The sequence below is a fragment of the Columba livia genome, chromosome 22 (assembly GCF_036013475.1).
Source record: "Columba livia isolate bColLiv1 breed racing homer chromosome 22, bColLiv1.pat.W.v2, whole genome shotgun sequence".
NCBI classification, from domain to species: domain Eukaryota; kingdom Metazoa; phylum Chordata; class Aves; order Columbiformes; family Columbidae; genus Columba; species Columba livia.
The window spans coordinates 5213533-5237225 of record NC_088623.1 but is presented as its reverse complement, the minus strand read 5'-3'; the positions used below and the strand labels follow the sequence as shown (position 1 = coordinate 5237225).

Here is a 23693-nt window from a genome sequence, read left to right as displayed (position 1 = left end):
AGCTTCTGAAAGAGGATGTGCAGAGTTCTCGGTAAGTCTAAAAGAGGCAACGGCAGCAGCGAGCCCTTCCCGGCCGGCGCGAGGGCTGCGCCGCAGCCCCGGGGATGACTTGGGGGTTTGCATTTTGGTTGTGTTTTATTATTTTTTTAAAAAGAAATACTAAAGGAGTCGGGAGCTCACCAGCATTTCCAGTAAAACCCATTCGATTTCAAGCAATTCATCCCACAAGTATGTGTGGGATGCTGGGAACTCCTCGGTCTCGCTCGGGCGCGGGAGCCCAGATGGGCTTCGTCTGGAATAATTCAGCTCCCGGTGGCTGGAGCTCTTTGCTCTAAATGCTAATAGAGTGAGTAATCAGAGACCAACATCCAGTAAATAATTTATCTTATCTCTGGAACTCGGGGAAAGCATCTCAGCCAGTGACTTTTGAGGAAAAGAAAAAAAAAGGGAAAGAAATTTTAAAAAGAGTCACCAACTGGGATCGCCACTTTTACTAGAAAAGGGAAAAGGTCAGACACCGGTTTGCCCGCGATGAAGTAACAGCGGCGTGGGATGAGCCAGTGGGATGGGGTCCAGGGGACACTGAGCACCACCGGGAAGTTGTGAGATTGCAGGAAAAAGTAATAAAGTGAAGAAGCCAAAAAATTTGGGGATTTTGATGTGGACATGGGGAGGAAGAGGAGCTCTGTGACTCCCACCCGCCGGGCTCTGCCAGGGATGCCGTAGCCGGCCGGGGAGAGCCCAGTCCCGGGCCGGGCCGATCCCCCCGTGTCCTCGCCGCTAGGGTGGGTGTCCCCTTCATTCCCCCCCCCCCCCCCCCCCCACCTGCTTGCGCGCGTTTAGCGAACAATGTGCAAGGTTCAGCCTTGGCAACCGCGGGACGCGGGGACACTCCCGTTGCGAACGGGGCCGCGGACGGACGGACGAACAGCAGCAGCGGTTCTCCTTGCTCCGATCTCACTTTCTCGCCCACCCCACACTCCCCAAAAGCCCCCCGCCATGGAGCCCCGCACCCCCCACCCGCCTTTGGCGCCTTTTCCTTCCCGCCACGTCGTGGCCCGTCGCGGTCGCTCCTGTGCCCGGGTCTCTCCCTATTGGCTGTGGCGGCGCCGCATGAGTCACCGTGGTTGGTCCTGGCGCGGTGGCCCCGCCCCGCGGCTGTCCCCGGCCCGCCCCCGGCCCCCGCTACTCCCGGAGCCGGCTGGCGGCCGCCGCGCCACACCGGAGCGCGGCAGTGCGGGGAGCAGCCCCGCCGCGCCCGCTGCTTCCCCGCCCCGCTGCCGCCAGGCTACAGCCTCCACCTGCCCGGGCTCCCCCGCCCGACCTCAGCCGCTCGGCAGCCCGACCGCCGGAACCGAGGCACCGCTGCCCGGTCCGGTTCGGGAGGTGCCGGGACCGGCTACGAAATTGGGCGAGGGGACCGGGATGCTGCTCTCGAAAATTAACTCGTTGGCCCACCTACGTTCCGGGACCGGTGGGGAGTTACACAGCGCTAAGCTACAGCCAGGTACGAGAAATACGGCCCGGTTTTGCTCGGCCCGGTTCGGTTGGGGCCCCCGGCGGAGCGTTAACGGCCGCGTCTCGCCTGCAGGGAAAGAGAAGGAGCCGCTGGAGAAGCTGTACCAGGTGGGCCCGCTGCTGGGGAGCGGCGGCTTCGGCACGGTTTATTCGGGTATTCGCCTCTCCGACAGCACGCCGGTAAGCGGGGCCGGCGGCGGGGCGGAGGAGGAGCGGGGGGCGGCGGGGCGGGCGGCGTGTGCTCAGCCCGCCGCTCCCCTCGGTTGCAGGTGGCCATCAAACACGTAGCGCGGGACCGCATCTCCGAGTGGGGCGAGCTGGTGAGTGACCGCGGCCACCGGGACAAACGGGGGCGTCACGGGGGGGGCGAAGAGAGGAGGTGCCGGGAGGGTGGAAATGGGGACACGGCGCGGGGAGCGGGCGTGAGGTCACCGGGGGACGCGGAGCATCCCGGGTTGGGGGGATACCCAGGCACCAGTGGAACCAGGCAGGAGGGTACCGGAGCATCCCCTGGGTGGGGGGATGCCCAGGCACCAGTGAGACCAGGCAGGGGGGCACCAGAGCATCCTGGATTGGGGGGATGCCCAGGCACCAGTGAGTCCAGGCAGGGGGGCACCGGAGCATCCCCTGGGTGGGGGGATGCCCAGGCACCAGTAGGACCAGGTAGGGGGACACCAGGACTCCCCTGAGTGGGGGGGATGCCCAGGCAGCAGTGAAGCCAGACAAGGGGGCACCGGAGCATCCCAAGCCGGGGGTACCGGACTGCTGGTGCAGCATCAGCCCTGCTGATCACATTGTGGTCCCCCCACAGCCCAGTGGCACCCGTGTGCCGATGGAGATCGTGCTGCTGAACAAGGTGGGATCCGGCTGCAGCGGCATCATCCACCTCCTCGACTGGTTTGAGCTGCCCGACAGCTTCGTGCTGGTGCTGGAGCGTCCAGAGCCCTCGCAGGATCTCTTCGACTTCATCACGGAGAGGGGGTTCCTGTCCGAGGAGCTGGCGCGGGGGCTTTTCCGCCAGGTGCTGGAGGCAGTGCAGCACTGCAACAACTGCGGCGTCCTGCACCGTGACATCAAGGACGAGAACATCATCGTCGACCTCAACACCGGCAAGCTCAAACTCATCGACTTCGGCTCCGGCACCTTCCTCAAGGACACAGCCTACACCAAATTTGACGGTGAGCCCACACCCGGTGGGATGCTCGCAGTACCGGGCATTGCACGGCCCAGCCTGGCTGGGCACCGGAGCTTCCTCCATTTGCTGGGGGGGTAATTAATAATTCAGCTGGCTGCCAAGTTGCTTTTTGGCGTGGGGCGGATGTTGTGAAACAGGAGCCGGCTCCTGGCCCTGCTGAGAGGCTCCACCACCCACCCTGCCCCGGGCTGGGGCGGGGGGAGCCGGCCCGACAAAAACAAACACCCATGGGGGTAGCAAAGGGGGGGTTGCAAAATGTGCGTGCCAGCCGGTTTGGTTTGCAGGCATGGAAGGGCTTGGGCTGCTCCGCTCCCCTTGTTTGCCTTGGCTTATTTATATATATATATCTATTTTTTTTTGGCCAAAGCAGGGGTGGAAGGTGTGGTTTTTCCCCACCCGTGGGGTTTTTTTTGCATGTAACGGTTGGGCCTTCCCCGCGTCCGTGCTGCCCTCTTCCGGCACCAGCGGCTTTTTTTTACAACTCAAAGTTTGTAAACAAGAGTCACGTGCTGGCGAGGGGGTGGCAGGTCACACCGCGCGTGTCCCCCACCACCGGCGCAGCCCCGCATCCCCAGGGCTGCTCAGGCGAGGATGGGGAGTGGGCAGCATCCTCCTGACAAGCTCCGCCTGTATCCCATAGGAACGCGGGTGTACAGTCCGCCGGAGTGGATCCGCTGTCACCGCTACCACGGCCGTTCAGCGACGGTCTGGTCCCTGGGAGTGCTGCTCTACGACATGGTCTGCGGGGATGTCCCCTTTGAGCAGGACGAGGACATCATCCGGGGCCAGCTCTTCTTCCGACGGCGGGTTTCTCTAGGTGGGCACCCAGCTTCGCGGCAGGGCAGGGGAGGATAACCGGTACCGGGCACGCAAGCATCCCGGTTTCATCCCGGTTTTACGGCTACAGAGGCGGTTGATCTCCCGTGGTTAGCTGGAGGAGGTGGCACGTGTCCTGCCATCCTCTTTCCTCCTAAACAAATAATCACTTGGGAGGTTTGGGTGCAGCTCTGAGCACACCCAGCACGGCCTGGGCTCAGCAGACAGTGGTACAATGTGGACAAGAACCTTCTCCAACTGACCGGCGGTTTCTGGTTTCTCTCCCCAGAGTGCCAGCATCTCATCAGGTGGTGTTTGTCCATGCGCCCCTCGGACAGGCCGTCTTTGGAAGACATTTTCAACCACAGCTGGCTGCGAGGCATTCACCTGCCTCAGGAGACGGCAGAGATCCACCTGCACAGTTTGATCCAGGAGCCTGGCAAGTAACAGCGTCACGCATCTCCTGGGCACAAGAAGCAAAGAAAATCAGACTTCTGCCTCGTGACCATCACCGAGCGGGGATCGTCAGATGGGAACACGCATATCTTGTCCCGGAGCTGGGCTGGAGACTTGTTCTTCCAAGCGCTGGTGGCCACCGTCCAACTCAGCTGTCCTGGGGTCCATCTGAACAACCCTTTTCTCATTTGACGTTGTGCCAGTCAATTGGGGTTTTTTGGGTTTTGGTTCTGGTTCTGGAGGCTCCCAAGTGTCTTCCTCGCCTGCTGAATTTGGAATTGCAAGAGGATCAAAGACCTTATTGCGAGAAAAGCTTCAACCAGGGAAAACTGCTCGAGGGGAGGGCAGGTACCGCGGCCACATGGCTGTCTCTCCTCCGCTGTCACCATGCTCGAGTGCCTTCAGTTGCGACCTGGGCTGTGCTGGAGGAAATACTTGAATTTTCCTACACTGCTGCTTTTCCAAGACTCGCCTGGGTATATAGTTCCTTTTCCCTTTTCAACAAGAAGAGGGGTCAGAAGATGGTCGGGAGCCCAGCGGGTGACGCATCGCCTCCCGTGCCTGCAGCTCATCTGGATTTTCTGGGGTTCTTTGCTTCCCTGTGCCCTCATGAATGCACAAACAATGCAAACCAACAGAGCTGTAAATATGTACAAAGCTCTATAGGAGCAAAGCTTGATGTACAGTTGTTAATAGTGATAACATTTTACCTTGTTTCTTTGGGGTTTTTTTCCATTTTTTGTTTTTTAATTTATTTTAATGAATTTTTTTTTTTGGTTGTTTTTTGTTTTTTTTAAGAGAGATTTCTAGCCAGTAGGATAACTTATTTATTTATTTATAATTCACGTGGGTTTCCAACCCATGCCTTGCTTCTACGGCTGCTGATCTCCCCCCGGTTTTCCATTCGGGTCTTCCCTCCGTGTCTGTCCTGTGTCCGTCCCCGGGTCCGTAGCGTTCCTGTCGGATGTCTGGCGGGGGTGCGGGGCGCCTGCCTGCTCCCCACCCGTCTGTGTACATAGTTCTGGTTGCTGTTGTTTCTGGCTGCTGTTATTTCTTCACCACGTGCAGATGAGTTTGCAGATGAGTTTTGTTTTGCCTCATGGGTGTCTTGTCTGGGGCTGGGGAGGGGGAGCCGGCCCAGGCTGTCCGTGCTGTCGAGTCTTTATATGTAACCAAGTGTGTAGCCGGCAGGTTTTTTGTTAATAGTTAATATTGTACAGGGGAATTCAGAAATCTTATTTTTTTTATGCGGTTTTAAATAAAAATTAATGACTTGATGTGATGGAGTCATCCCGTTATTGCGGGGTGGGATGAAGGATGCTGGGACCGTGCGGGGTACCGGTGACCACACCGTAGCTAATGTGGGGACTACCAGTTCGTCTCCATTCGAGACTAACTCCAAAAGTCCCACCTTAACCAGGATAGCAAGCTGAAAACACGATGAGGAAGGCTGGATCCGGCCCTCGGTGGGGTGTTTCCAGTGCCGACCGCGCCTGCCAGGCCTCCTGGGAGAGATGAAAGGGATGTGGAGCCTTTTTCCTTTCCATTCATCCACAGGCTGGTGCGGAGCATGTGCTGGGGATGGTGAGTAAACAAAGATCAAAGCAGCTTTACGAAACACCGGATGTTGTCGGCTAAATTACATCTTGGTAAGGCAGATCCTGTTGCTCCGGCTCTGTTGGCGTGGAGCGGGTGTTGCATGCCGGGTGCCAGTGGTGAAGAAAGCCGCCAGCGGGCTGTCCCCACCTCCAGCTCGAACGCAGAGCGAGAGGAAGTTGATCTTCGGATTACGAGAAGTCGGTCACTATCAGTCAGCAGCGGTAATGCTTCGCTCGAGCTTTTAGCCTCCAAACTGTCAAACCCCACTTCCCAGCTCCACTTTGCTTTGGCTTCAGGGGCGTGGGGTTTTTTGGTTTTCTGTTCTGTTTTTTTCCTTGGGATTTTGTTTAATGTGCTGAATTTTGAAGCTCTGTTTCTGCTCTATCTCGTGGGGTGCCTGCAGCTGGGTGCACGCAGGGCTGTGTGTCTCCTGCTCCGAGGAAGGGACACGTTTCCCCTTCTGCATGTTACTTTGCAACACCCCTAGCTACATCTGATGCAGAACAGAACGGTCCTTTCTTTGCCTTACCCCAGGGTTTCTTGCTTAAAAACCCCTTGCTCAGGGAGTCTCCCCTTTCCCTGGGTCACCCCGGGCTTGCCAGCACCATTCTCCAAGCCATGGGGCTGCAATCAGGGCGTCCTGGAGCCACGTCCCAGGCTTGCAGGATGAGCTGGTGTGCTGTGTCACCGCTGTGCCTCTGCCTTCAGCAGAAAGTGTTAACTTGGTTTGTTTATTTTGCTGTTTTTTTTCCTCAGCTGCATCTTTCATCTCCTCAGCGCTGCTAGAAGCAGGAAGTGCAGCTCCAAATGCCTTCAAAGTTTAGGCCTATTTTGAGATGTGGTTTGTATTGAACCTTCTTGCTTTTTCCCCTTGGCCATATGGGAAGCTGCTCTTACACGAAAGCAAACTTCACCACCGTGCCAGGATCCCGAGCCCCTGGAGCAGCCACCGTCCCCCCCAGCACCACCAAAACGCTATCGCGGCCGCCCCGGCTGCAGGCTGAGCTCGGCCCACCCTTCCCGTAAACGCTCGCCAACTGCTGCGGCGTTTCTTAGAAAACGCACCACAGAAAGGCCGAGCAGGTCCGGCAGAGGGCTGGGGTGCTGATAGTTGCTTCCTTTCCGCCTGTTGCTGACGATTTTGGCCCCGTGCTGCAGGAGGGGAACGGTGACATGGTGTCTCCTGGTGGGATCCCGTTGCCTGGGTGACAACTGGGTGCATGCAAGGTTTGGGTGTTGGAAAAGGACCGGTGCGCACCGGCCTTCTGATGCAGTAACACCATCATGAGGCCGAGAGCCACCAGGTTTGGGTCCCAGATGTCTGCCACAGGGAAAGGACCACGGTAGATGCGGTGGGAGAGCTGCAGACGGGCAGTCACAGCACTGGCTGCCCGTTGTTCCCCTCCGCAATGCCCATCGCCATCATGTTGGGTCCCAGAGGGACCTAAGAGCTGGAGACTCGGAGGTGGCATCTTGTCCTCTGTCTTGTTGCAAGGAAAACATCCAGATACTCCCGAGGCAGTGTCTGAAACACTTAGCTCCTGTGACTCATGGTGCCAAGGACCAATTTTAAACACCTGCCTTAGGATGGGGTGAATTATCAGCGAACCAGGTGTCCCACAGCTCCAGCTCCCTGGTAATGACTCCTTGGGGAAGTTGGTCTCTGAGTGCTTTGCCGATGGCAATAGCATTATCTCCACAGGGCTTGTGGGGAAACTGAGGCACGATGCTTCAACTCACAGGAGATGTTTTGTGGTAGAGCTTGGGCTTGTTTGCCTTTCCCTGCCCTATTTCTCCTCTGGCTGGGACCAGCCGTGGAGGAACCTCCAGGTTCAGACATCCAGTGTTCCCCAGGCAGGGGATTTAGTCCTCCAGGAGCTGAGACCAAAGCCCCGCACCCCTGTCAGCATGAACCTGGGGTGAAACGTGTCCCTTTCCACACCTCCTCCAAAAAAACCCCCACGCTGTGACAGCAAGGGGGGGCAGGTGCTGGTTTCATGCACCTGGAGCCTCGCTCAAGACTAAAGCCTCATGTTTTGGGGTTTACAAGGACCTTAATGACAGTGAGATCTGCGCTAACCCAGCCTCCGTGACACATCGAAACTGCATCACTGGGCCTGAGAGCCGGTGGGGGTTTTTTGTGAGGTAAAAACACTTTACTCACTGTAAAAAGGAAAAAAAAAAATCAACCGCAAAACATTTCCAGTGTGTAAACTTGAGTCAAATTTAGCAGCTTCAGCTAAGAAAACATATTTTTTAAAGGGGTAATCAGAGTGTTTCTTTCATTGTATTCCAAGCTTTTGGTCCCCTTCCTCCAGGGTAATATTTTTCTGTTCTTAGTCACTGTGTTTATTACAGTTAGGAGGGGGTTAAACGACCTGAAAAATGAAACTACAGCTCCTGTTTCAGACTGAAGCAGCCACTTCGGTTAACCTGAAATGACACACAGACACGCGCGTGCATTTGAAAGGCGAGCGCGTTGCAGCGACAGAGATCTCACCCCACTGCGAAAGCTGTGAGAAAAACAGAAGCGGCAAAATGTCATTTCAGGTCAAGCACCACTGAAATTCTTCATCTTCATCCTCCCCAAAATGAGCAGGCAGGGCTGGGCTCCCCAGTACACGTGTGTGGGCTCATAAGCCATTGGTACCGATCCCAACGGAAACCGCCCCCGCGCTGTCAACCGCACGGCACGAATGTGCCACAGCAGCCATCGTCTCTGTGCCAGGCTACTGGCAGCAGATCTCTGGCTGTAGCATCCTTGTGCATGTGCCTTGTGTGGTGCTTGTGTTGCTCTAAAAATCTTGTTTGGTTTTGGTCAGCACTTGAAGGGATTTATGATTATCACAAAATTGTAGAATCGTTTGGTTGGAAGAGACCCATGAGACCATCGAGTCCAACCGTTCCCCACCCCCGGCACTGCCCCATGTCCTGAGAACCTCATGTCCGTCTGTCCAGCCCTCCAGGGATGGTGACTCCAGCACTGCCCTGGGCAGCCTGTTCCAATGCCCCACAGCCCTTTGGGGAAGAAATTGTTCCCCAGATCCAACCTCAGCCTCCTCTGGTGCAACTTGAGGCTATTTTGTCTCATCCTATTGCTCGTTGCTTGGGTCACTCTACTGTTTTTCTAGCTGGGTGTTTCCAAACAAAGTCTTTGATAAGGCAAATAAATGAAGCATGAGAAGATGATGTGTGGAAGCTCCTCCAAAGCGGATTTATCCCTCAGGCTGAGAGGGGAGAGCAAAGTGAACCCGCCCTGCCCAGGTGGAGGGGACAGCAGGCGTCCGAGGGATGTGCAGACACCAAAAGCGACTCTAGGACGGACAGACAGACTCTCCGGCGTGCTCAGCCTCCCACTGACAGCGAGTGCTCCCGCTCCGATGTGGGATGGTTTCCATTTCTCAGAGTTTCCAGTTGGTATGGGATGAATTGATATGTGACAAACCCTGTTTGTCGCACCTTGTAGCCCACAGGTTTTTAACTCTGGGTGGAAGGAGCAGGGTTTCCACTCTGGATGTCTCCTTGCTGGGATCAGCTCCTTTCTGGAAACTTTCCTAGTCCAACACAGCCCCTCCTGACCAGGAGGTACCTTAAAATGCTCTATTTTTACCAGCTTTTAAGTTTCCCTTCCCCACTTCAGCTTTGGGATGGGAAAAGGAACTGAATCTTCTCTCGGCTTTCACTCTTCAGAATCGAAAGCTGACAGATATCATGGGCTTGCTGCCAGAGATTCTGGGCTCGCTGCCACGGTCTTGGGCTCTCTCTGCCCCCCAAATTATCTCCCTGTACCCCACGAGCGGCGGATGGAGACAGAAAGGGCAGGAACAGGTTGGGGCAGGGCGAAGCACCCAGGCCTGGCTCTGAGGTGAAGGGCCAGCGACGAGCCTGGGCCGCCCTCTGCTGTCAGCCCTGCCTTTAAACCAGGCTGGTTTTACAGAAACGTGCCCGCTTTTTAATTTTTCTTCTTTGTTTTTTTTGAGTGCTACCGGCCCTCCTGCGCCCTGAAAAGCTCCCAAAGCCTCTCGCCGAGTGCCCTGTAGGAGCCATGATCCCTCCGAGCTCGGATCCGACCCTGAAGGGATGGCAAGAGCCACATGTGTCCCTTCTAGCCCAGAGGCTGAGCTGAAGGTGATAATTGTCCCTTTTACAATGTCCCCAACGCCTGAGACACCCCGAGGGACCCCCGCGCGGCTCCTGCCATTGCCCTGCCCTTTACAAACAGGGGAAACTGAGGCGCCTGGCTGACTCATGTGGGGCACGGCCACGCTGGCGGCTTGACCCGGAGAGGTGGCTGCTGATTCACCAGGGGCCATCAAACGTCTCCCTGGGGAGCGGGAGGTCCCCGTGTCCCCACAGCCGTGACAGAACATCCCACACCCTGCGCCATCGAGGCCCCTGGGGGGTTTCTCCTCAGGGCATGAGGGTGATGGCAGCGCCTCAGGGGCTGGTGGGGTCGCGTGTCACCCTGAAAGTTTGTGTTTTTTTCACATCTGTGTGTTTTTTATCTCCAGTTTATCCCTGTTTTTTCAAGGGGTGGCCACTTGGGCCTCACAGCTTGCCCCATAATGGTGGTTCCTCCCTCACCCCAGTTGCCATGATGAGGGGACACCGGGGCTCAGCTGGGGCTGGAAATGGTCCCCAAACAGTCCTGAATCCTTGAGGGGACCATGACAACCGCGGGTGCCAGCAGAGCCACACCGGGGTGCCACAGGGACCCCTCTGGACCCTGTCACCGATTGGAGGGCTCCCCGCCCCGCGAATGGTTCTGGCCAACGGCTCGCCCTCGCGGCCCCGTGGCGGTTTAACCCGCTTCCCCCCGCCCTCTCCCGATGGTTTCGCCCCAGGTGCTGGCTGGGCGTGTCTTCTCCCCCCCCCTCCGCAGCATGAATGGTCTCTCCCCTTCACCAGGGCGATATTTAACCCGTCCCGCCTTCCCCTCGGCAAGGTTTCTGTAGGTATCGCCGTCTCAGTGTCGCTTTCTGACCTCTCCCTGCCTGCTAGTGGTTCCCTTCATCCTCTTCTCCACCGAGGCGGAATGGTGTGTCCCCTTCCCCCCCCTCAGTTGGTCTCTCCCGCACATCCCCGCCCTCAGCCCTGCCGAACCCGCCCCTTCGCGTTACGTCACTCCCTCCTCCCCCTCGTGATTGGCCGATCCTTAATGCCTTTCCCGAAGCGACCAATGGCGGCGCTCTCCCCGCCCGCACCCAAGATGGCGCCGCCGGGGGCAGCGGGCGGGCGGCGGTGAGGCGGCCTGCGGGGGGTCGCCGCCTTCCTCCGCGCTCCGCCGCTGCGCCGCGGGGCCGGCCGGCCGGTGGGCTCGCTCGCTCGCTGGCTGGCCGGCCGGGCCCGCTCCTCCCCTCCGCCATGGCGGCCGAAAGTGGTCGCCAGTTCTGGAAGCGGAGCGCCAAGCTGCCGGGCAGGTGAGTGCGGGCCCGGCCGGTACCGGCTGCCCCCCGCCACTCCGCGGGGAATGGGCGCTGAGGTGGCGGCGGGGACCGTTTTCCCCCCTGTGCTGGGGGGGGTGGCAGGGGCTGTGGGGCAGGGGAGGTGGCTGGGCGGGCTGGGGTGTCCCCTGCAGTGGGGGCGCCAGGGCCGTGGCCTCCTCAGCTGGGGGTTGTTGGGGAGGAAGGGGCTGACAGGGGCACCCACCCTGGCTATGAGGCTGAGGTCCTGGGGTACCCCTCTGCAAAGCGGGGGGGATATCAAGATTACCCACCCTGGCTGTGGGGCTGGGGTCCCGGCGTACCCCCCTGCAAAACGATGGAGATATCAGGATTATCCACCCTGGCTATGGGATGGGGAAGCTCTTTGGGGGCCCTGGGGCACCCTCTGCAATAGGGGGGATGCGAGGAGCACTCCCTGGCTATGGGGCAGGGGAGTTTTACTGGAAGAACCTCCCTATATAAGGGACAAGGGTAGTGCTAGGATGGCCCCCTCATCTCTAGGGTAGGACAGGTCATTTGGGGGCAGTGGGGACCCCTGTGTGCACCCTCCACCCCAGCGAGGGGTCAGGGCTTTGGAGACCCCCCTAGGGTGACCTCAGAGCCAGGGCTGTATCGTTCTCCCTTCCACAGATGCTGAACAAACCTTATCCCTTCCCAAAGCCCTTAGAGGTGCCATCTTGGGTGGCAGGAATTCTGTCCCAAAAAAGTGCCCCTGCCAGCACACGTGTTCCCCAGTTACCATCTCCTGAGCAGGTGTCACTGCTGGTCCAGCTCTGCTTGACACGAGGGGCTGTGGAGATGTCAGTGCACCTCCCCTGCTTCAGTTCCTCTAACCCAGGGGTGGCAGAAACAAGTGAAATGTCAGGTTTAGGAAGGAGGGGATGGTGGTGATGATGGACGTGCTCCCTATGAGGCCTTGGCAGCAAGGCTGGTATGGGGAGAGGGCACCTGCCTCTCTGGGGAGGCTTTCACCGGTGCTGTTCCCATCTGGTGCTCCTCTCCTTTGCACCCCTTTGCCTTATCTGAACCCTGCCCTTCTCCTCCTGGTGTGTGGACATGCTTTGAAATGCATAGTTGACTTTAAATCCTGCTACATCAGTTTCTAATGCGTTTTCACGTTTCTTTGTTGCTGCACTGGTTCCCTTAGGTTGGTGGGGCAATCCATGTCTGTGGCAAGCAAAGGGAAATGCCCCGAGCTCTGCGCATTCCTCCTCTGTGCTCTCCCTGGGTCATTTTGTGTCCTGATCAATCCCGTCCCTCACCAGAGGTCACAGCCGGTGGTCTCAGCATCTCTTTTCTGCAGTGAGTGACTTCCAGCTTCGGCTTGGAAAGCTCAAACCAGGTGAACCGGTCTGGGAGGCAGCCGGTCTTGTCTAGACAATGCACTCTAACGTTGAGTTTTTGGCAAAGTTCTCCCTTGCTCCTGACTGCCTGCTTGGCAAATATCCTGCTCTCCAGGAGGTTTGTTACCGCCTCCAAATACCCTGCGTGCCCATCCATTCCAGGGACGGTTACCGACAGGTCTTGGGCGACGCGACCATGAAAGGTGGAGGTGGGACATGCTGCATCCATGGTCGCTGGACACAAAGCTCCCCTCCTTCTATTTTGTCTGAGATCTTCCCGTACAGATTCTTGGCTCTCTCCGTTCTTTGCCCTGACAAGCTGGCAGGGGGAGGCTTTGTGAGGATTTGGAGACTGTGTGAGCTTCCTTTTCTATGAGACTTTGTGCATTTGGTTGCTTAGATGTATCAGCTTTCAGTTGGTGCTTTTTCCCCTGTAGATTTAGGGCTGGAGAACTAGTAAATGCTGTTTCGTGTTTCCAATACTGCCCTGTGTTTTTTGCATCATGAATTCTCACCCCAGTAATTTTCCTGGGGAAGTGCAGGCAGGTTGGTCTAGTGTAATCCTGTGCGATGGGTTGATTATTTCCTGTTGTTTAGAGAGATGGGCAGCCAAGCGCCAGGATGGGTATTTAAATGTTGTTTTTGAAAGGAAAGGAAGAGAATCTGCTGGGAGTAAATACGTTCTGTGTCCAAAGTGGCAAGAAGTCACCTGTTGCATACTTTGGAGCGTTTGCACTCCTGTCCAGCCTCTGCACGGGTGGATGGAGCAGAGAGTCGGCAGAGATGGGACAAACATGGGGAGAACCACGGCGGTTGGAGCTCAGCATCTCTGGAGCCTGCTGGAAACCAGACTCTCATCTTCAGCCACTTGTGGGGGGGCACGGGGCGAGGGGCTGTGCAATCAGATCAGCTCAGTATGCCGCCTTTGGGTTCAGATTCTTTGGAAGGAGCTGCTTGGGAAGCAGGACCCTCTGCTGGTGTATCAACCGTTAGCCAGCGAAAGCATCAGCTGGTTGCTTCAGAGCCCCAGGAAAGGGTTTCCTCACCCCGCGCTGGCTGCCACATCCCCTCCTTTATCTCTAATGCACATCGTTCCTTTGGCTTGTGGAGCTGAGGCCGTTGCCCGTGAATCGAAGCTGTCACCGCACGTGGGTCCCAGTGTGGTGGCTGCTGTCACGAGACGCCGCGAGTTCGGTCCTTCTGCGAGGAGCTGCCGTGAGTCACTGGGAAGGAGCACCGATCTGGAGAGCTTGTTTTCCTTACTCCTGATAATCTCCTTGCTGTGCCCACCCACGGGGGTGCCTCCGCTCAATAGCGGTCCCGACTCCTAGGTGCTCATTAGTCAGCAAACTCTTTCCTGGGGTAAACACAGGGAGCCTTTTCAGCACTCCCAGCCACGAGCCCACCCCTCGCCGGGCTTCACGGCCAGGATCTCTCTGTGCTGTGGTTGTTTCCAGCCTCTGCCCTGGATCTCTGTGCCTCTCCCCTGCCAGCTGGGCCTGTTGCTGCCTCCTCGCCAGCATCAACTGGTTCCCAGTGTGTTTTCCAGCTGCTGTCCCCCTCCTACCTGGCTGGGCTCTGCTTGTTTTACTGCCGGGCACCATCTGCAGCTCCTGGAAACCCGGCCAGCTCTTTTGAGCCAAGAGAAGCCTGTCCCTTGTGCGCCAGCTCTGAATGGGCCCTTGTCCCCGCCGCGGGACGCAGGACCACGCTGTGTACCAGGGGATGGGGAGGACTTTGTTTTCCGGAGATGCTTTTTCAGGGCGGGGCGGCTGTGAATAGTTACCTACATTGAGGTAATAACTCAGGATCCCTGTCGCGTGTCCAGAGCTTGTAAAACTTGTGATGAACACTTGTGTAGTAGCTCCTCTCCGAGATGATGTTCCACATGTGGTACTGCCTGCAGCCCTCAGGCTCCCCTGCACAGGGACTGGGACGTGGTGACTCAATTCAGGCCGCATAGGAAGCGGTTGATTAAGCTGGGATTTGGACCCAAGTCAAACCGTGTACAGTACCAGAGGCTGCTTGGCTGTAGCGCTGGCTACGAGCCTGAGAACCAGCGTGGGGTTCAAACCCTCAGGTGTGTGGGGGAGCCCCAGTGCTGCTGGTTGGAGCCCTCCCTGTCCTGCAGGGCTCGGAAACGTGAATTCCCCAACCTGGCAATTCCCTCGATGGAAAAGAGAACGAACCTCGGTGTGTAAGGCCAGGGGACTGAGACATGCAGTTGCTCAGAGGGAGTTGGTGGCACAGAAAAGAGCAGATCCCAAATCCCAGCTCAGGCTGGAGAGTTCAGACAAGGCTTCTTTTTGCTGCTGCAAAGAACAAATCTTCAGCTGAATGTGGCACTTTGGATCTAAGGCTTTGAAGACAGAAAGTTATCGAAGTAGCTTTTGGTCTGTATTCAGTTCCAACAGCAGGCAAGAAGCGTGACCCCCGTCTAGGCTGAGAAGATTATTTGTGGGTGCTCTGTGGCTTTTTCACATTGTCTTTTTCCGTTTTTCCCCCTTCCTACAGCATTCAACCTGTCTACGGAGCACAACACCCTCCACTGGATCCCCGGCTCACCAAAAAGTAAGTGTTTCTCTCCTGGAGACGCACACCACAAGGCTTTGCAGGTGTTTGGCTCAGTCCTGCAGTACGTGGAGGTCTCCAGCATCCCTGGCAACGTTCTAGCAGAGCAGGACAGCAGTGGGGTGCGGTGCTGGCTTGAGCTCTGTGAAAGCTTGCAGGGAAAGCTTATCTGCTGGCGCCCTTTATGGCCAGAAATCCGTATCATACAAGCCAGGAGACAGGCATATATTTTAGCAATTTTAATCTGAGCCCTCTGCTCCCCTCTGGAGACGAAGGAATTAAGGGAAGGGGAGGTGAAGCTGCTCGGCAGCTGCAGAACCGCAGCCCCTTCTCAGCAGGAAAAGGCAGAGCTGATCTGAAGTGCCTCCTTGTCCCTATCGTGCTGTGTAGTAGTGAAGGTTCCCTGGTTTCTGTGACGCTTCAGGGGATGGACTTTGACTCATGTAGCTTAAGGTTAAATGCAAAGGTTCTTCCTGTGCCTGAGAAAAGAAGCAGGCGGGCGTGGGAGCTGTCGCAGCTGGATCAGGAGTGTCCAGGAGCGCAGACGGGCTCTGTGTAGCTCTGACATGCATCTCCGCAGGTTGCAGGACTTTTTTGGGGGTTCTATGTTTTCTGTAGAGCGTGGGGAGGCGGAGCTGGAGGAATTGTAGGTTTCTCCCCTTGGCCGTTCTGAGCTGGGAAGCCAGGCAGCTCACCAGCTCTCTGCTGGCACTGTGGCCTCTGTGCCATCGCACCGGCGCGGGCTCTGCCTCCCAGCAGCCCAGAGGGACTTAAAACACTCCTTGGGTTTGGGAGGAGGAGTGGGGAAATGGGAAAAAGGGACTGGCTGATTGGAGTGAGGATGTAGGGAAGGAAAGAGAATGGATTCGTGCGACAGCACAGCTCTGATACTGTTTCTCTTTGGCTCCCAGTTTCATCAAGGACCGCTCCAAGGCCAACGCGCTGCCTATGAAAAGCAAGAAGGCCTCCAGCTTTCACGAGTTTGCCCGCAACACCAGTGACGCCTGGGACATCGGTGACGACGAAGATGAGGATTTCTCTTCCTCGTCTTCCTCTTTGCAAACTCTGAACTCTAAAGTGGCCAAGGCCACGGCGGCCCAGGTTCTGGAGAACCACAGCAAGCTGCGGGCAAAGCCTGAGCGGGCCCAGGCCGCGCTCAGCGACGTGCCCACCAACTGCAAGGTCATCAAGTCCAGCAGCGAGGCCCAGCTCTCCAGGACGTCTGGTAAGAGCCGTCTTTGGGAGCAGCTTCCTGCTCCGCCGCTCTCTTGGTTGACCGTTCAACTCAGCCGCTTGCTGCGACTTGCGTGTTGTGGGCGAGAGGCAGTAGCGCAGCCCGCAAGCTCTACAGGTTTTTGCCTCCTTTTAGTATCCTGTGCTCCAAGGAGCCGTTTTTGGAGGCCTGGCCTTAATGCTTCAGTGTCCTCTGCTGCTCAGTATACTGCACACAGGCACATCTGTCCCAGAGGATCCTGTGTTCTGGGTGAAAAGGGATTTTTGGAGATCTGTTAGATTCTTGCTCAGGATCGCTCAACTTCTGCTTCCTTTGTGGCGCAGGGTGCTGCTCTTAGGAAAGGTTTGGATGGGTCCTGGCGGCCCCAGGTTGGTGCAGCTTGGGCAGGGACCTGGGCAGCCTCAGCCCCTGCTCGCTCTGTGCTCTGGAAGTCACCCAGCAGGTCCTTGCTGCCCGCAGGTGGCACTGGCAGCCCGTCACCTCCTCTCTCTGCGCGGGCAGTTAGCTTGATCGCTATTTAGATCAGCAGCGAGCAGAGCAGATTGAAAGTCGGTTCTTCTGGGGTTCCCAAAGCTGCTTGTGCCTCATCTCCTGTGTCCTCTGCCCGCGGCTTCCCCTGTGGAAAAGGAATTCTGATCCACTGGCAGCCGCGTGTCTGGATGCAGGAGGAAGAAAGGGGAGGAAAAACGGGGGGGAAGTGATGGAGGAGCCAAACAGATGCCTGCAAACCAGCTGATCCATCAGGCTGGGACAGTGATGCTCTGTTTGCTGGGGAAGAGAGGGGTGAAATGTGCAGCGGGAGGTCTCTGAGGGGTGAGGTGGGGTTGGAGAGGTGCCACCTCCTTCCCCACCTCACTGCAGCATCTGCTCCTTGCAGAGGAGGCCTGTGTGCGCACCCCCCTCCAGAAGCAGCAGTCCCTTCCCCTTCGGCCCATCATTCCGCTCGTCGCCCGATTCTCTGACCAAAATGCTTCGGGTGCTCCCCCCATGACGGTGAGGGAGAAAACCCGCCTGGAGAAGTTTCGGCAGCTCCTTTCCAGCCACAACACGGACCTGGGTGAGTGTGGCAGACGGGGGTGTCTGCGGGGGGAAGGGGAAGGCGGCAGGGGGGCTGCTGCCTGCTTCAGGTCATAATCGGGTCTGCTCCAGGGTGGAAAAAATGACTGCCTGCAGTGGGATAGTTGTACAAATTGCTCTGGTGACAGGTGGTTGTGTCCTCAAACAGCTGCCCATCTGTTCCTGGTCTTTCTTCATCTCGCAAATGATGAGTGTGATCACCAGGGAGGTCTTGGGCTCTGCATGAGAACTGAGGTTCTGACACATCAGAGCCCCTACAGCCACCAGTCCTGTGCCCAGGCTGAGCTGGAATCAGAGAATCACAGAATCATTCTGGTTGGAAAAGCCCCTCAAGATTGAGTCCAACTGTTCCCCCACCCATGTCCCTGCCCCATGTCCTGAGAACCTCATGTCCGTCTGTCCAACCCTCCAGGGCTGGTGACTCCAGCACTGCCCTGGGCAGCCTGTTCCAATGCCCCACAGCCCTTTGGGGAAGAAATTGTTCCTAAATCCAACCTCAACCTCCCCTGGTGCAACTTGAGGCCGTTTCCTCTCGTCCTCATCTCTGCTCCGCTTGCTGCAGACCCTCGTCCCCAGTCGCTGTTGATGTGGAGCCTTCCTGGAGGCTCAGTGTCTGCAGGGCCTGCAGGAGCAGACTGGGCTTTCCTCTCCTTCTAGGTGTGGTGGTGCCTGGACGTGCGTAGGATCTAATCCATTGCCACCACTGTCCGTTTGCAGATGAGCTGAGGAAATGCAGCTGGCCCGGTGTGCCCAGAGAGGTCCGGCCCGTGACGTGGCGTCTCCTCTCAGTGAGTACCTGGAGTTGTGACACAGGACTCTGGGGGGGAATTTGCCGGACCAGGGACACAGAATCATAGGATGTCCTGAGTTGGGAGGGACCCACCAGGATCATGGAGTCCAACCCCTGTCCCTGCACAGGACACCCCACAGGTCACCCCGTGTGTCTGAGGACGGTGTCCAGTCTCTGCTTGAACACTGTCAGGTTGGGGCTGTGACACCTCCCTGGGGAGCCTGTTCAGTGTCCAGCACCTCTGGGTGAAGAACCTTCTCCTAATGCCCAACCTGAACCTCCCTGGTACATCTTCCAGGTGTTTTTCGGGGTCAGGGGGTGTAATTGCTACATCCTCTTTGAGCACAAAGCCCATGCTGGTGCTGGGAATATCTGATTTACTCTGTTTTGGGAAGCTGAATCCTGTGATGTTGGATTGCTGCCAGATCAGTAAAGGACTTGAGGGCTGGGAAAGCACAAACCCATGAAGGCTCTTTCTCCAGCTCCTGAGTCTCTGCCTGATGCTTCTGGCTCAGCTGCCTGGTGGGATTTTGGGGGTTTGCGGTGAGGGAGGAGACTCTGTCCTGACACGGAATTTCCTGCCGCAGGGTTATCTCCCCGCAAACATGGAGCGGCGAAAGCTGACTTTGCAGCGCAAGCGGGAGGAGTATTTCGGCTTCATCCAGCAGTATTACGATTCCCGGAACGAGGAGCACCATCAAGACACCTACCGACAGGTACGAGCCCGCTGCCCATTGCCTGACTTTCTGCCTTGGTATCTCCCTTTTCTCCCTCTTGCTGCTGCTTGTCCATGCAGTTGGGGTCATGCTGGGACTTCTAGCGGTAGTTATTAGGAGTCTTCTCCTTGGGGACAGGGCACCATGTTTCTGTCCATTTTCTTACTGGTATTAGTTTAAGCCTTACCTAAATTGATCTAATAACTTGATTTCAGACCCCAGCTCTTTCCCAGCTCCCACAGCTGCGCAGAAGAGACTGGAGATAAAAGTGTGGATGGTTTTCTCGGCGCAGCCGCTGTCTTTAGCCCTCACTGTACTTGTTGCCATGTGCAGCTCTCGCCTGGGGGGACACTGAGGGGAGGGTTCCCCCCTGCTAGCCTGTGATGAGTTTTTGTGTCCCCAGAAAGCACGGCTGGTGTGTGTGACCCACCCTCTCTTCCAGATCCACATCGACATTCCACGGACCAACCCACTCATCCCCCTCTTCCAGCAGCCGCTCGTCCAGGAGGTAAGGGGGAGAAGGCTTGGATGTGTCTTATCTTACCCGTATTGCGCATGATCTGCTCCCTGAGCTAAGCAGTTATGCTCTTCTGCCTTTCCTTTGTGCACGGCTGATGCAGGTATCTGCTTTCCCTCCTTCTTCCCCAGATCTTTGAAAGAATCCTGTTTATCTGGGCCATCCGACACCCAGCCAGCGGCTACGTGCAGGGAATCAACGACCTGGTCACTCCCTTCTTTGTCGTGTTCCTCTCGGAGTATGTTGGTAAGTGACATTTGCTGCTTGAAGCACGCACGGTGCTGCCTCTGGACAGCGGGGCTGGGAATGGTGTGAAGTGCTGGCACCAGGAAAGCTGCCCTGGCCAAGGGGGATGATGTGTTGTTCTTCCTGCAGCTGGAGATGCGTCTTGTCCTCTTACTGTAGCTTTGCTTGGTTGAATTGACTTCAGTTTCATAACCTTGCTGAGCTCCAGGGAAGCTGAAGTGCTGAGGCTGGATTTGCATTTGAATCTCCTTAACATTCTTACAGGAGAATGGGGCCTTGTGGGCGCTGCGGAGGGAGTTTAGGCAAAGCCCTGATACACAGAGCTGGGGGAGGGCCTTGCTCTCAAAGCTTGGGCTCAGAGCTGGTTCTGGTTCTAGGAGGAGCGAGTGAAGTATAAAGAGACCCTGCTGAGAATGTAAAATAAGCCACTTACATAAAGATTCCTGTCCCGTGCTGCCAGTACAGGTGTGCTTCTCAAGCTGAGAGTTTCAGAAAGCAAATTGACTTCTCCCTGCTGCTTTTGGCTTTCTTGTCAGCCAGTTGCTTTTAGCCAGAGATCAGGTCATTTCCACGTATAGCATTTTTCTTTCTGCAGCTCTAGCTGTGTTCTCGAGTTGATGTTGTCGCTGGGACGCTGTAATCCCTGTGCCCAAAGGCTCTTAGTTCTCACTGTAAAGAGAAGGAAAAAGGAATTTATAAGACTGCATCAGTGACAGAGAGATCCTGATGAACGTATATTTTTTAAGATCTCATCCAAAGCTTGTTGAAGTCAGGGGAAGCCTTCCCGTATCTAGCTAAGGCTTTGTAAACTAGTCCTGATCTGCCTGTTCTGAGGATGTTGTGAAGGAATAACTGGTGTGGTCAGGATTGATCCCCGGAGGTGCTGCTGCCTTGGCTGGATAAAGCCCCGCAGTCTGTCCCCTGTCCACACTCTTCCCTCTCTGTTTTGCAGAAGAGGACGTGGAGAACTTCGACGTGACGAACCTGTCGCAGGATGTTTTACGGAGCATCGAAGCCGACAGCTTCTGGTGCATGAGCAAGCTGCTGGACGGGATACAGGTGAGCTGGGGCCGGGGTGTCTGTCCCCTCACTGGGGTGACAGCATCGTCGTCTTCTCTGCGTCAGGGCGCGTGCTCTGCACATCCCAGCATTGGGAGATTCCACTACTCCACTGAGCTAAATCTGTGGGTAAAACCCCGAGGAAATAAGAGGGTGTTTCTGTGAGGCTGGTGCTGTCCCAACTAGGGACTTCACAGCAGGCAGATGATCCTGGTGCTCAGGAGCCACATCTCCTTGGCTCGTGGTGATCTCCGCTCCCTGTGGAGCTGGGGATCTGGTTTGGGTCATTTCTGGCTGTTGTCAGAGCTGCTCCTTCTGACTCGCGGCCTCTCCCTGCAGGACAACTACACCTTTGCACAGCCCGGCATCCAGAAGAAAGTCAAAGCCCTGGAGGAGCTGGTCAGCCGGATCGATGGTAGGTGACAGGGGGGTCTGAGCAGGTTGGAGCTGTCACAACAGTGGGAGGCTCCTTGGCAAGGGGCAGACACTTGTCACCGCACGTACGGGAGCGGGACAGGGGAGGGTCAGCCAGAAACCCCCTGGGGACGGGGTTTTTCTAGCCAGGTAGCCAGAAAACGCATGAAAGCCGGAGTGTTGGGGACAGCGCCGTGTGCGGGAGCTGGGGCACCACGGTCCCAGGTGTGTAAGTGAAATGTGCTGTTTCAGAGCAGGTACATAATCACTTTAGGAAGTACGAGGTCGAATACCTGCAGTTCGCCTTCCGCTGGATGAACAATCTGCTGATGAGGGAGCTGCCGCTTCGCTGCACCATCCGCCTCTGGGACACCTACCAGGTACAGGGGCTCCCGCTGCCTTCCCTGCTTTACTGGTCACTGTGGGGACAATTCCATAGGACGTTTATAGCCACTTGGGTGATGGGTGGCCCAGTAGGACGTGGGTTTCTGGGGAGCTCCAGTGGAGCTGCAGGAGCTGATCCAGAGTTTTGCTACTTGCAGTCGGAGCCAGAAGGATTCTCCCATTTCCACCTGTACGTCTGCGCCGCATTTTTGATCAAGTGGCGGAAGGAGATCCTAGATGAGGAAGATTTCCAAGTAAGTCCTTGGGCCTGGGGGTGATTCCCTGGGGGTAGAGGGGAGGGAATTGCTCTGGTTGTGAGGCCAACGTGGACACAGCCAAGTGTCGTCTTAAAGGATCTTTGCCTTAAAGTAACTTGTGAGGCTCAGTGCTCAGGACAGAGAGCGGGGCTGGTGGAGGGTTCAAACAGCAAATCAAAGCTTGAGGTCTGATCACGGTAAGTCCCTCCATCTTTGCTTATGGTGTCCAGCTGTAACACTCCTGGACTGTTATCTCAAGGAGTTTGGGGCATCTGAGGTGCCTCACTTGCTTGGATCTAGACACAAGCACATCTTGATGCTGTCTCTGAGCCTTCCAGACCTGCGAGTGTGCCGAGCCCAAGTGACCGAGCGCTGCTGCCGCCGGCCCCGCGCCTGCTCCGGATCTGCGCTCTGCCTTCGACCGCCCCAAACTCAGCCCCTTCCCCTTTTCCAGGGCCTTCTCATGTTGTTACAAAACCTGCCCACGATACACTGGGGGAACGAAGAGATCGGCCTCCTGCTCGCCGAAGCCTACAGACTCAAGTACATGTTTGCGGATGCCCCCAATCATTACCGCCGATAGGTGCCAGGACTCGACTCCCTCCTCTCCCCCGTGTTCCCTCCTCCTGGCCCGATCTGATCACTGTGGCATTTTTGTCGTCCCGAATCCTCGGACGCTCCGGCCGGGCGCTGCTCCTTGCTGTACAAAGCTCACGTTGACTCTTGTCTTAACTCCCAACGCGTGCCTGTCTGCCACTCCATGCGCCTGATGTGCCGCTCCAACCGCCCTCAGTATTTCAGGCCGTGCCGGCGGCTCGAGCCGGGGAGAGAGGCTGGAAGGGGCTGGGGGCACATGGAGGGCAGCTTTACCAATAAACTGAGCCCAGGATCCTGCCCTCCTATCCTCTCCGCCCCAGGCTTGTCCGGCTGGGACCACCTTGGCTTTGCTGCCACCACCCGCGCTGTCCCCTCTGCTCCTTCTGCTGCCGTTTGCTCCACCTCGCAGGTGAAAATGCCTTATCAGAGCCCCACCTGGCTGCAAAATCCTCCCCCCAGGGGCGGCAGAAGCGTCGCTCGGGGCCCAGATTTGTTCTGAGGGGCTTGAGACCCCAAGCACTTTGTGGGTTCGTGAGAGAGCCCCTCGCCTGCCCTCTCTCCCCCCAGGCTCTTGGCCTCCCTCTCCCCCGGCAGCGGGACGGCCATGGGGCCACGCTCACTCCATCCACGCGCGGTTCGAACGGTGCGTGTAAGCTTGACGGGACTTTTGGGGACTGATGTGCTGCTGGTACAGCCCCCAGCACGGGGCGGGGGAGCAGCACCTCCCAAAAACCCCCCTTGCAAAGCCCTCGCTCCTCCGAGGCGTTCTGTGTATATTGTGTTCTTGTGTATATGGGTCAGAGATGTACAATATATGTTTTTCTGTTTGTAGCAGATAATGATTTTATATTTATAATGTGCACCCCTTGTTCTCCCATCCCCTCTACGCCTGGGGACGGTGGCGTTGGGCTTTGGGCCCCTCCCGAGGTTTTGGGGACATTTTGGAGCCGCCGGTATTTCTGCTCCAAGGTGTTTTGGTGGTGTTGGATGTGCCAGAAGAGCTGTGTTAGAAATACCCATCTCAGGCTTCCTGCACACAGAGGATTCGGGTGTTCAAAGGAGATGGAGCTCCCAGTGGGGAGCTGTGTTAAAACAGGGTACTGGGGCTCGTCGGCTGGATCGTGTCCCTGTGCGGCCGGTGGCTCTGGGAGGGACAATCCCTATGGGGACGTGTCCTCACTGGTGTTGCCACCCTCCGCTTTTAAATCAAACCAATCGTGAATGTTTTAACGGGACGTGTTCCGTGTTGTGCCAAGGGACCGCTCTGGCTCTCCCGCGGGCCGTGGGGACGATGCCGGGGGACACGGAGGGTGGGGACGGGCAGCGGGGCCGAGCATGTGAAAGGCAGAGCCTTGTTGCCAATAAAACTCCAAACAGTGTCTCAAGAAATCATTTTCCTAACCTGGAGTTGTTTTTCTCAGGCCTTTGGACTCTTCCTTTACTTTTGCGTGTGCCTTTTG

At 56.9% G+C, this 23693-nt stretch overlaps 2 protein-coding genes across 4 annotated transcripts; both read left to right on the top strand.

Moving 5' to 3' along the window:
* The first annotated feature begins 1100 nt into the window (after positions 1-1100).
* Positions 1101-5262, top strand: PIM1 (Pim-1 proto-oncogene, serine/threonine kinase). 2 transcript variants are annotated; one of them, XM_065038790.1, is made up of 6 exons: positions 1150-1507; positions 1592-1698; positions 1788-1838; positions 2330-2696; positions 3354-3530; positions 3819-5262. In XM_065038790.1, the coding sequence occupies exons 1-6, from the start codon at positions 1426-1428 to the stop codon at positions 3974-3976; spliced, it is 942 nt and encodes a 313-aa protein (XP_064894862.1). In that variant the 5' UTR covers positions 1150-1425; the 3' UTR covers positions 3977-5262. The 2 variants fall into 2 exon arrangements, with proteins under 2 accessions (XP_064894860.1, XP_064894862.1); XM_065038788.1 differs by having other exon boundaries at positions 1101-1698.
* Positions 5263-10800: 5538 nt separating this feature from the next.
* On the top strand, positions 10801-23622 carry TBC1D22B (TBC1 domain family member 22B). 2 transcript variants are annotated; one of them, XM_065038792.1, is made up of 13 exons: positions 10801-11004; positions 14886-14942; positions 15854-16167; positions 17054-17233; positions 17971-18041; positions 18631-18759; positions 19202-19267; positions 19408-19522; positions 20475-20581; positions 20921-20996; positions 21248-21375; positions 21538-21633; positions 22091-23622. In XM_065038792.1, exons 1-13 carry the CDS (start codon positions 10949-10951, stop codon positions 22217-22219), a joined length of 1524 nt encoding a protein of 507 aa, XP_064894864.1. In that variant the 5' UTR covers positions 10801-10948; the 3' UTR covers positions 22220-23622. The 2 variants fall into 2 exon arrangements, with proteins under 2 accessions (XP_064894864.1, XP_064894863.1); XM_065038791.1 differs by having other exon boundaries at positions 19163-19267.
* The last annotated feature ends 71 nt before the right edge of the window (positions 23623-23693 follow it).

Excerpts from the sequence above, each read along its gene's own strand:
- PIM1 (XM_065038788.1), top strand. The coding sequence starts at position 1,114 with ATGAGTCACCGTGGTTGGTCCTGGCGCGGTGGCCCCGCCCCGCGGCTG. Across the intron at positions 1,839-2,329 it reads TCTCCGAGTGGGGCGAGCTG|CCCAGTGGCACCCGTGTGCC; the intron begins GTGAGTGACCGC and ends GTCCCCCCACAG. Across the intron at positions 2,697-3,353 it reads AGCCTACACCAAATTTGACG|GAACGCGGGTGTACAGTCCG; the intron begins GTGAGCCCACAC and ends TGTATCCCATAG.
- TBC1D22B (XM_065038791.1), top strand. The coding sequence starts at position 10,949 with ATGGCGGCCGAAAGTGGTCGCCAGTTCTGGAAGCGGAGCGCCAAGCTG. Across the intron at positions 18,042-18,630 it reads TGACGTGGCGTCTCCTCTCA|GGTTATCTCCCCGCAAACAT; the intron begins GTGAGTACCTGG and ends TTCCTGCCGCAG. Across the intron at positions 20,582-20,920 it reads AGCTGCTGGACGGGATACAG|GACAACTACACCTTTGCACA; the intron begins GTGAGCTGGGGC and ends CTCTCCCTGCAG.